Source organism: Lactuca sativa, chromosome 5 (genome assembly GCF_002870075.4).
Source record: "Lactuca sativa cultivar Salinas chromosome 5, Lsat_Salinas_v11, whole genome shotgun sequence".
Classification (NCBI taxonomy): Eukaryota; Viridiplantae; Streptophyta; class Magnoliopsida; order Asterales; family Asteraceae; genus Lactuca; species Lactuca sativa.
The window spans coordinates 280,793,872-280,805,274 of NC_056627.2; the positions used below are offsets into that span (position 1 = coordinate 280,793,872).

The 11,403-nt window shown below is 34.7% G+C and overlaps 2 protein-coding genes across 3 annotated transcripts; both read left to right on the plus strand.

The window, feature by feature from the left end:
• The first annotated feature begins 1,345 nt into the window (after positions 1 to 1,345).
• LOC111919976 (uncharacterized) lies at positions 1,346 to 3,889 on the plus strand. Its single transcript, XM_023915545.3, has 9 exons — positions 1,346 to 1,494; positions 1,581 to 1,647; positions 1,894 to 1,975; positions 2,075 to 2,159; positions 2,395 to 2,503; positions 2,598 to 2,686; positions 2,806 to 2,870; positions 3,020 to 3,098; positions 3,500 to 3,889. Exons 1-9 carry the CDS (start codon positions 1,447 to 1,449, stop codon positions 3,647 to 3,649), a joined length of 774 nt encoding a protein of 257 aa, XP_023771313.1. The 5' UTR covers positions 1,346 to 1,446; the 3' UTR covers positions 3,650 to 3,889.
• Positions 3,890 to 5,177: 1,288 nt separating this feature from the next.
• Positions 5,178 to 11,309, plus strand: LOC111919975 (uncharacterized). Of its 2 annotated transcripts, none has more exons than XM_023915544.3 (11): positions 5,178 to 5,461; positions 7,764 to 7,849; positions 7,958 to 8,003; positions 8,095 to 8,245; positions 8,360 to 8,410; positions 8,489 to 8,539; positions 8,617 to 8,689; positions 8,776 to 8,827; positions 8,905 to 9,048; positions 9,198 to 9,317; positions 9,403 to 11,309. In XM_023915544.3, the coding sequence occupies exons 1-11, from the start codon at positions 5,408 to 5,410 to the stop codon at positions 11,077 to 11,079; spliced, it is 2,505 nt and encodes an 834-aa protein (XP_023771312.1). In that variant the 5' UTR covers positions 5,178 to 5,407; the 3' UTR covers positions 11,080 to 11,309. The 2 variants fall into 2 exon arrangements, with proteins under 2 accessions (XP_023771312.1, XP_042758843.1); XM_042902909.2 differs by having other exon boundaries at positions 8,629 to 8,689.
• The last annotated feature ends 94 nt before the right edge of the window (positions 11,310 to 11,403 follow it).

Consider the following 11,403-nt stretch of genomic DNA (forward strand, 5'->3'; position numbering starts at 1 on the left):
TCTGTCGCGAAACTTCGACAGATCATAACTTATTCGTTATAACTCGGATTTCGACATTTTTTATATATTCGGAAACCTTGTCACGCCAACTACAACTTAGTTAATATTATTCATTCTAAATAATCTTCTATTAAAAAATCATTTTCGACACTTATTGTCTCTTAATTGACTAGCGCTGATTTACGGGCGTTACAAACTCATCAAACGATTGTGTTTATATATATATATATATATATATATATATATATATATATATATATATATATATATATTATTGGTCTTTATTTTTGATATTTATAGTCTCTAGTAAATTTAAATTTTTATATTTAATATGCTAAACAATAAAATTATATAAAACGACGATGCATTTTTTTCAATGTCAAATCTAGAGTTTTTTTTTATTATTTTTTTTTAAATTTTTTAACAAAGTAGTTTATTTTAAAACGATATTTACCAAAATGTTGTGATTTTAAAAATATTTACCATTTAGGTTAACTTTTATAACAAATCAAAATTATAAGGTAAAATAAAAAAGAAAAAAAATTGATTTTTAAGAGTAATTAACTTCTTGGTTTGTTTACATCTGAGTATTTTTTTTGTACACATCTACATATCGAACTTTTTAAAAATATTGATATATGATCATTATGACCAAATATAACCTATTATGGGCGTGTTTGACAAAAGTTGCTGTTAGCTAAAAGCGGATAGTTGGTAGCAAGTAGCGGATAGCTGGTAGCAGGTAGCTGGTAGCAGGAAGCTGTAACTTTTATTTGTTATATGAGTGTTTGACAAAAGTATCTGAAAGTTTTTTAAATATATAAAATTACATAAAAGGACAATTGATTAAAAATAAATAAATATATAAATATATTTTTAAGGGTAATTATGAAAGTTGATTTCAAAAGTTTAGTAGCGTTTTGTTAAACGCTACATTAAGTAGCTTTTAGATTTGAAACGTTTTGTTTAAACTAAAAACTAAACGCTAGTACTAACAAACGAATCTTTTTGTTTAAGCTAACACGTTTGTCAAAAGCTAAAAGCCAGAAACTCACAAACGCTTCCAAAAGCTCCGTGCCAAACACGCCCCGGTCATAATTATCATAAACTATTCCACAAAACATTTAGGAGGTGTTTGACTTGTCTTTTTGAGAGATAAAAGTTCTTCTTAGAAAAGTTACAAAAAATCAGGTTTTCTTAAAATCTAAAATCTAAAAGTAGCTTTTAAAATTTTTTCTAAAAAAAACATCTTTTCCCTTTTATCTTTTAAGAAAAAAAAAAAAAAAAACTTTTTGGCTTTAAAAAGAAACAAACCAAACACCCTTGGTTAAAAAATCTCCAAAAAGGCACGAAAACGGTCTAAAACCTAAAGAAAGAACTCTAAACATCAAACATCTAAAGAAAAGCGGCCGGCGGTCTGAAACCAACCGTTTGAAGAATTCTCCAATGAAAGATCCGAAGCAGCTCAACCCCAACTGGGCGCAGCTTCGTCAAGTACTTTCCTTTCACTTTTTCCACACCCACCATGCACACACATCATTTTTTGGCTTCATCTCTTTCATGAACTTGGTCATCTGCAGAAATTAGGTTATGGCTCTGAACTATCCTCCAAGAAATCAGGAACAGAGACCAAAGAATCCATTTTAGGTTTGTGAATTTGCATAACCCTAATCGTTAATTCGTCACTTAATTGTCTATTGATTAATATTCAGCATATTTTTTTTTATCCCCTTGTTTTTTTTTTCTCAAATTTTGCTTGGAAAAATTTGAATTCATATCAATGTTGAACTCAAAGTTTGAATCTTTTTAGGAAAATGGCAAGTAATTCTGATGAAATATCAGTTTACCCGTTTTCTTTTTGATTATGAGTGTAAGAATGTGCAAATTTTGTAGGAAAGCGCAAAGAGAGGTCTGATAATGATGAGGCCAGCGAACGTGAGGGGAATGTTCTTGCTCCTACTTCATCTGATTCAAGGTACACAATCTTTTTAAGCTATGTTTTTTTATTGTATATAAATGCACTAGTCTATTGCTATAAAGATTGCACTTCAACTAATTAGTAGCAATTTCACAGTATTACAGACGAAATAGCCATGGATTGTGAAATGGTTGGAGTAAGCCCTCTTGGAAACAAAAGCGCTCTTGGAAGAGTCACATTGGTAAATTCACAATTTCACATTCATATCAGTCTTAAATGTAATTATCATCGCTTATAGTCTTGACTTTTGACATTAATCCATGGTTAACTTAACCCTACAAAAGACTCCAGTCATCTTAGATGTTCCCTATACTCAATTTGAAAAGCTATATAGAAAGTTTCCTATCTACCCAATACATAAAGATAATTATTTACAAATTTGCCCTCATAAAGTCCTAATTTTTTACTAAACACAGGTAAATAAGTGGGGAAATGTTATATATGATGAGCATGTTCGTCCAGTTGAACGTGTGGTTGACTTTCGTACACAAGTCAGTGGCATTCGACCCCGTGACTTAAAAAAAGGTTCTATTTTTTTTTCTCTTTCTATTCAACTCAAATTTTCAGGATTTTCATTATATTTACTTTAATTTACACAAGTTTATAATGCTATTTTCAGCAAAAGATTTTCGTGTTGTTCAGAAAGAAGTGGCAGAATTGCTCAAAGGGCGGATTCTTGTTGGCCATGCATTGCGTAATGACCTCAAGGTTATATGCAAATTCATATCTTAAAAACACACAAAAAAAAAAAAAACCAACTAAACAAAGTTTCTTTCTTTCTTTTCTTCAATTTCACGGCTTTTTTCTAAGTTTTCTTATTATTACAGGCCTTGTTATTAAGTCACCCGAAAAAGGATATACGAGATACTGCAGAGTATCAACCGTATTTAAAGTATTTCTCTTAAACCTTCTTTTAATTTGTTATATATATATATATATATATATATATATATATATATATATATATATATATATATATATATATATTTTATGAAATCTTTATTCAATTGTTGACACATTAAACCCTCATACATGATGCAGAGAAGGGCGTAAAAAAGCACTTAGACATCTTGCAGATGAAGTCCTTGGTGTCAAGATCCAAAATGGCGAGCATTGTCCTGTGAGTTCTTTGTGAAAGTCATTTTTTCCCATTTGGGTAACCAACTATTTTCTTATTTTCTTTATTAATTAAGTCATTAAACTAACATTTTCATGTTAAATATGTCACTATATTCACAATTACTAACAAGTAATGACTTGGCACTGGTTTTATGTGATGTGTATGTCTTGTTGGTATACACATGTACAATCTTTATGTTAAAAACTGAAAATATGTCATGTAACTTAACATTTTTATGCCAATTAGGTCACTATATGTGTAAATTTTTATATTTATCAACACCTAATGACTTAATTGACAAAGAAAATAGTTTGTTTCCTAATATAGTAGAAGTGAGATAGTTGGTTGCTATATCTGTCAATTGGTGTGGAGTATATGCTGACGTGGACGTTTTGGTACAGATAGAAGATGCTCGTGCTGCTATGATGCTTTACATGAAGAAAAGGCGGGAATGGGAAAGGAGTGTCAAAGATTTTGTGAAGATGAGATTAAAGCAGAAGAAACGTAAGCCCAAGAAACATAAAAAAGAAGCTTCACCTGTTGCATCTTAGAACATCACTTTTCACAGGAAGAAATCTTGAAGCTTGCAAGTTATAGAAGCTGGTGGCATTATGGAACAATATGTTTGATTTTTAGCAAGTCGCCAAGCGTTTAATTTAATAGGGGTTGTTTCATGTTGTAAAAGGCCAATTTTGAGCCAAAATTTTGTTTGAAAAGAATGCCAAAAAAAGGAACATTCAACTTTAGAAAAATGAGCAAATTTGGAGAAAGAAAGTGAAGCTTTTTAAGTAGATGTTGCTTTTTTACTTAAGCCAAACGACATGACTTAAAGTATTAAGACACCGACCATTCATCTATTTACCGATATTCTTTTTTTTTTTTTTTTTTTTTTTTTTATTCTACTTGCTCATGCTAAAATTGAGGAATATTGTGAAAATTGTTTGTCGTGATGTAAGGTTAAAAATGTCATTTATAGTCTGTTAGATATGTTTCTTTCTTGGTCGGGTAATTTGTTGATTTTGACTTTTTGATACCACGATTAGAATTCTTCGATTTGGTCCTATAGCCTTTGTTTCATTCCTAGACATAACCTATGTTAACTCAATCATATCTGATTCGGTCCTAAACTATCAAACAACCATTTAGTCTTGTTCATACGTTTTATTCGCTATAAACATACATATATCATCATTTGTTCAATCATTTTAACTTGATGAGAAAAAACCAAACAACTGGTAAACCTGTTACATGCCATGGTCTTTGTTGGTGATCAATGTCTTTCAAATTTTAATGCAGTCAGGATTATCTAACTGAGTCAAGTCGAATACCTTTTGGTTATATTATGAAACATGAGGTGTGTAGTGCACACTCATATAACTCGAGAGGACTCGGTGGGGTTCGAAGGGGCATCGCCCATGGTTGAGTCTAAGGGTAGGTCCCTTAGTGGGGTCAAGTGACAAAACCCCTATAATCCATATAGGAAAAATGAGTCTAGCTGAATTTTCTAGCCCAAAACCTAATGTTTGCGTCCACTACAGAAAGGGTGTCATTTTCTTTTATAACTTTCGTCGTCCTCGTATATAAGGGGAATATTATTGTTGCAGAAGAAAGAACATCTGAAAAACTGTTTTCTTCTTTTCTTGCATATTGTCTCATGACTAACACAACCAATGCAAGGTAATTCTATGTTTTAGGATTTGGGATATACATGTAATTCCAAATCGATTTTATTGGATTATCCAAAATCATATTTCGTAATATATCAGGGTATAGGGTCGAAATAAAAAATTTTGGAAAATATTTCTCATAAAATTATTTAAGTTATTATATTTGATATTAGAAACCCAAAATCAATTTTTGGTGAAGGGATGTAACCATAACCTATAACCTCGCCAATTGTTGCTGTATACAATTTTAACAACCTGCAAAAATAATCTTTTATTGATTGAAAAACGAAAAAGGTAAATTGATTATCAAACAAAAGTCTAGGGACTGTTTTTGAAATACACTAAAAGAAGAAGGGCGAAAGCTAAAAAATCATTCGGAACGACAAGTATAACCCGAACCGAGAAAATGGCTCCAGTCATAATTCATAACCCCCCTACTTTCTTGATCGATAAAAAAAATCCCAAATCTCCTCTGTTGCAAATTCCGCTCGTTTCCCTTCATGCATTACACACTAGACTCGAGGCTCGAGCTTTTTGTTATAACTTAGAAACAAATTTTTGCAGGCTTGTGTAGAATCCAGCGATTGTTCTTGACGGGTTTTTGCGTAAGGGAAAGGAAATCGACGAGCGTAATCGAAGCAAATGGGTAGACCACCCAGTAATGGAGGCCCTTCCTTCCGCTTTAACCAGGCCGAGGTCACTATTATTTTTTCTCGTTAATACCCACTTATTATGTTTTCCCAATTGACTTTCTTGGTCTTTTATTAATTATTTTGAAATCCCTAAACGTGAGTGTTCCGAATTGGCGAATATCGTCGGTTTTGAACCACTTATAATCATTCTTGAGCTTGTGTCTAATGCCTGATTATTTGATTAGGTAATTGTAGTGGTTGGGTATCTGATATTTGAATCGTTATTGGTACTATTTATTCGTCCTAAAGACGGAAAATATAACGTTTGTTTGATGGGTACAGTTTCGATATGATAATTAATTCATCTGAAAAGATTATGTGTTTGACCACCCTCAGGTCCAAGATTTGCAGTGTATTTTTGTTAGTGGACTTGATCAAAACTTACATTTTTAAGGATAGTAATGGATAATAGATTATCACTCGCATATACAAACATGCTCATGAAAATTTGGAACCTTTGCGTAACAAAGGGTTACATTCTTGATATGTTCTTGAAATATGAATACTCACAAAAAGAATCACAGCTCACAAAATGAGTAAAACTCAAAGCAAATCTATATGCTTCACTTGGATCCTCCCAAATAAATATAATACAACCTATTTATGGGGCTCAGAAGACACCAAAAAGGACTAATGAATTAAAGATACAATGTTAGACTAATCAAATTATTAATGTATTAAAGACTAATCTTTAATCTAAATCCCTCCCATGATTAATGTAACTTGTAGACATTGAATATCCTAATCATTTATTTAGGCGGATTAAAGAAACCTCATAAACATAAAGTTGCTTATAACGATAAAATTGCCATGCAAGATTGTTATTGGACTTAATGATGCTCCCATCTCTTACAAGTTTGCTTTCCTATGACCCAGTAGGGTCAATTAGAGTAATTTGGTGAAATTCGATCATATAATTCAATTGGCTTGTTTGCCTTGAATTTCAGCAACTAAGATAAATAATGATTCTTTTATTTGATTCTTACTATTGTAATTGGGCCATGTTGAAATTCCAATGGGTTTGATATAAGAAATAGCAATGTACTTTCAGATATTTGTGTATTTTAGCATCCTACTTTCATTTTTTTTTCTACTACAACCAAGGTTTAAAAGAACGGAATCCCGCCTCGAGGCGTTTTCCTTTCGCCTCACGAGGCGTAAGCCTCGAGGCGGAGCGAGGCGTAGGCCCGAGGCGGAATTAAAAAATATATATATAAATTACATATCTTATAAAAAATAAAATACTATACATATAACTGAAACTACAATAATATAAAATTGAATCTCCAAGGGTCAGAACATATATTTTTATAAATTTTGGTCATATGCATCCAATTTATGCCAGAATGTTTGTGGGAATCAAGAAATTGGATATCTAAACAACATTTGGTAGACTCAATTGAATGTATGGAACATCAATTGAGGAAGAATTACAAGATGCGATGCAGAACAGTGCGATTGGAAAAGAAAAAAGTCAAAATAAGTCAAAATTAGACTAAAAATCAAGGCGTATGTTTCTGAAATTGGATATCCAAACAACATCTGGTAGACTCAATTGAATGTATGGAACATCAATTTCATTAATTGATGAAGAATTGCAAGATACGATGCAAACCAGGTGGGATTGGAAAAGAAAATAGTCAAAATTAGACTAAAAATTCAAGGCGTACGTTTCTGAAGAACGCACCGCCTCTACCGATTCATCTACGTTTCACCTGGACGAAGCGTATGTCTCAAATCAAACCATAGAGGCGGCGCCTCTAGTTCGGCCATGGTCCGCTTCGCCTTAAGGCGCGCCTCAAGGCGTACGCTTCTGACGATTTTTAAAACGATGACTACAACACTGTATTCTAATTCTTATTAAGGCATGCACTTTGGAAAATCTACCCAACATTGCTACAGTTGGGTATATATTTCAAAGTACAATGATATAATAAGATGAAATGAAATGTAAGATGCTGTAATAAACAAATCAATGAAAGTACATTGCTATTTCTTGCTTTTACCTTTTTGAACAGTTGGGGAGTATGACTTGATGCTCCTCCATCAGAAGGGGTCATTGCTTTTCTTATAAATAATTCAGAAAAAATGTAAAAGAAATATTGATATATGCTTTAGAAGTGATAAAGAAGAAACAATTTGTTGCTCATCTAAAGATATTGGTGCCCAAATTGGGCACTTGAGGCTGCTTTAGGGGCTCTCAGTGTCATTATGTAAACAGCATGGACCATTTTAGTTTGTAACATAAACTGTAGGGGGTGTTAGAGTAACCTTTTAGATAACTTGAACATTTTTCTTTTTCAAAGATCGCGGAGATGGAAGCCATCTTGCAAGCACACAAAACTGCAATGCCTGCACGTGAAGTTCTTGTTGCCTTAGCTGAAAAGTTCAGGTAAATTACAACCTACTTTTAAAATTTTAAAAATCCTTAAATTATTCAGCAATCTTTCACTCTATCATTATCAGATGTCAGATTCTGACATGAAATCTCTATGTATAGCAATTCTGAAGAACGCAAGGGAAAGATTGAAGTTCAAATGAAACAAGTGAGTTAATTACTATTTACTACTGCATACTTGCTTGATAGTTGAACCATGAATTATATAACATCTTGATGCATATATTCTACATTATTAGGTATGGAATTGGTTCCAAAATAGGCGATATGCTATCAGGGCTAAAGCGGGAAAATCACCAGGGAAGCTAAATATAACACAAATGACCCGAGATGATTCAACCATGGTTAAAGGTGTACCTCAAGCTACTCAACCACACGCTGCTTCTTCTGGTGAGCTAACTTTTTACCTGTTTATGCAGCCAATTTGGTTAAATAATGCATGCATTGTTAAAAATTGTGAATTTGTTGCATAAATAAGTGTTTTACTTTTACCCTTTTATGCAGTATCTGTAAGAACTTTGCCTCAAGTACAACAACATCCAACTGTTCCTTCAGGTATAACCGATCTTGGTTCAATTTAAAACTTTAATGTCATTTGTTGCGTAAGTAATTTTGTGTTTTGATTAATTTCAGCTGCTGTTAGAACTTTTCCACAAGCACCTCAGAGTCAAATTGCGTTTTCAGGTAGAACTTATGTTGTAACTTGCAATGCATAGGAAAGTCCATCAAATATGCATTATTTGACTTGTTTTTATGAGCAGTTCAAAATGCAGGAAGGATAGCAGATAATTCCCAAATGGAATATGAAGCTAAATCTGCTAGAGATGGTGCATGGTTAGTATGTAGCAGCATTAATATAAGTAACATTGAATGGATTGACACTTAAAAATGACATTAATTCTTTGTAATTTGGTTCATAGGTATGACGTGTCAACTTTTTTATCACATAGGTCTCTTGAAACGGGCGATCCGGTAATTTTACAACTCAATCAATGCTTGATCTGTTTCTTTTCCATAGTGGATAACATGATTTTATAATTTGATTTCAGGAAGTTTTGGTGAGATTTGCTGGTTTTGGAGCTGAAGAAGATGAATGGGTGCATGTGCGCAAGAATGTGAGACAAAGATCTCTTCCATGTGAAGCATCTGAATGTGTAGCAGTTCTCCCTGCTGATCTCATACTTTGTTTCCAGGTTCGAGTCTTTTTATATATAAATGGCTAAATGCAAGAAATAGCACATTTTTTATTATCATTATTTATAGCGTTAAGTAGCACTTTCATTTTTTATTTATTTATTACTTATGAAGACATTGTTTTCATTGTACTTTAAAATTTTTACAGGAAGGAAAGGAACAGGCTCTTTACTTTGATGCCCATGTCCTAGACGCACAAAGAAGGCGACACGATGTACGAGGTTGTCGGTGTCGGTTTCTAGTACGATATGATCATGATCAGTCTGAGGTATGTCGTGATATATATATAATTAAATATTTTTTTGTATGATATGCTGCTAATGTTAATGATATCTTTTATTTTAATATATCAGGAAATTGTGGCTCTTAGGAAGATTTGCAGAAGGCCAGAAACCGATTACAGGCTGCAGCAACTTCATGCTGTAAACGAGTCCCTTTCTGTTAAAAATGGCACCAATAATATTCATTCAGTCAGCACATTGAGAGTCTATCCTCCAGCTGAAGTACAACCAAAGCAGCTTAAAGTTGAACCACCAGTGGTGGTGGTGCCGGCGGAAGCACCACCAAAGCGCCAAAAAGTAGAGCCAACGCCGGAAACGCCCACTGCTCTGGCGGATCCACCAGGTGATGTACTACAAGATCAGCAAAAAGTACAACCTGAAGTCGCACAAGATCAGCATAAAGAAGAACCCGTGTTACCCACCCCATCAGAGCAACCATCACTAGAGCCACAAAAACTGGAAACAGTGGATGAAGTACAACTTGAGTTGCCCAAAGTACAACCTGTCATACCTGATGATCCTTCTGGTGAAGAAACTCAAGTTGCAGGACCTCTCGTGCCACCGTCTGCTGAAACATCACCACCGTTGGCCGCTAGTGAACCACCACATGGAGGGGGATCAGAGGTAGCCCAGCCACAGGAAGAACCAATGGTTTGTAGCTCTTCAGTTGAAGTACAAGCAGAATTGCCTCCAGTACACCCTGCAAGTGCGATTGAGGTACAAGCAGAGTTGCCTCAAGTACAACCTGCAAGTGCACTTGAGGCAGTAGAGACTAAAGTTGCTAAGGTACCACAAGAATTGCCTCAAGTACAACCTTCAAGTGCAATCGAGGAGGCATCACAGACCAAAGATGAGGTACCACCAGACGTGCCTCAAGTACAACCTTCAAGTGCAGTCGAGGCAGTAGATATGAAAGCTGAGGTACCAGAAGAACTGCCTCAAGTACAACCCGAGGCTGTAGAGATGAAAGCTGAGGTACAAGTGGAGTTGCCTCAAGTACAAATTGCAAGTGCAAGCGAGACTAAACCTGAGGAGGTACAAGTAGAGTTGCCTCAAGTACAACCTGCAAGTGCAATCGAGGCTAAAGCTGAGGAGGTACAAGCAGAGTTGCCTCAATTACTACCTGCAAGTAAACTCGAGGCAGTAGAGATTAAAGCTGAGGTACCAGCAGAATTGCATGAAGTACAATCCACAACTGCAAGTGCACTTGAGGGAATAGAGACTAAAGCTGAGGAAGCACCAGCATTGCCTCAAGTACAACCTTCAAGTACAGTTGAGGCATTAGAGACCAAAGCTGAAGTACCATCAGAATTGCCTCAAGTACAACCCACAACTGCAAGTGCACTTGAGGCAATGGAGACTAAAGCTGAGGAAGCATCAGAATTGCCTCAAGTACAACCTGCAATGGAGACTAAAGATGAGGTACCAGCCGAATCGCATGAAGTACAACCTGCTACTGCAGTCAAGGCAATGGAGACTGAAGCTGAGGTACAAGCAGGATTGCCTCAAGTACAACCTGAAACTGTAGTTGAGGCAATGGAGACTGAAGATGAGGTACCAACAGAATTGCCTCAAGTACAACCCACAAGTGTACCCATGGAGACTGAACCTGTGGTGCCTGTTTGTATTAATGATTCAAACGTGGTTGAGGAGGCAGTGGAGATGGAAGATGAAATTGAGCAGACAAAGCCAAAAGACACTAATGATGGAAATGATAATAAGGTGACAGGTGATATGGAAGAAGTATAATTTAGATGTTAGATGGATAGACTTATATTCTGTAGATGTCATAAGTCAGGCTCAAGGACTTTATGTTTTTCTTTTGCTGGCTTGTTCCATAATCCATTTATGGGTGATTTCTTTTTGTTTACTTTCCTTCTTAAGTAGAGAATTTGGCTCTCAGCAATTATAGTCATAGTGTGTGAATTTTAAGTTTACTGTAGATTGACACTGGGTTTTATGACCATGTTTGTTGTGTATCTGATTTATCTTTCACATGATGTTTCAGGAGAGTGGAAACTAGAGAGGGGGTTGTTCAAAGAATAACATATTTATATGACTAGAAAGTCTAGG

Coding starts and splice junctions, on each gene's coding strand:
- LOC111919976 (XM_023915545.3), top strand. CDS start 1,447: ATGAAAGATCCGAAGCAGCTCAACCCCAACTGGGCGCAGCTTCGTCAA. Junction 1,495..1,580: donor ACTGGGCGCAGCTTCGTCAA/GTACTTTCCTTT, acceptor GGTCATCTGCAG/AAATTAGGTTATGGCTCTGA. Junction 2,871..3,019: donor GAGTATCAACCGTATTTAAA/GTATTTCTCTTA, acceptor TACATGATGCAG/AGAAGGGCGTAAAAAAGCAC.
- LOC111919975 (XM_023915544.3), top strand. CDS start 5,408: ATGGGTAGACCACCCAGTAATGGAGGCCCTTCCTTCCGCTTTAACCAG. Junction 8,004..8,094: donor TTGAAGTTCAAATGAAACAA/GTGAGTTAATTA, acceptor CTACATTATTAG/GTATGGAATTGGTTCCAAAA. Junction 8,540..8,616: donor GAGTCAAATTGCGTTTTCAG/GTAGAACTTATG, acceptor TTTTATGAGCAG/TTCAAAATGCAGGAAGGATA.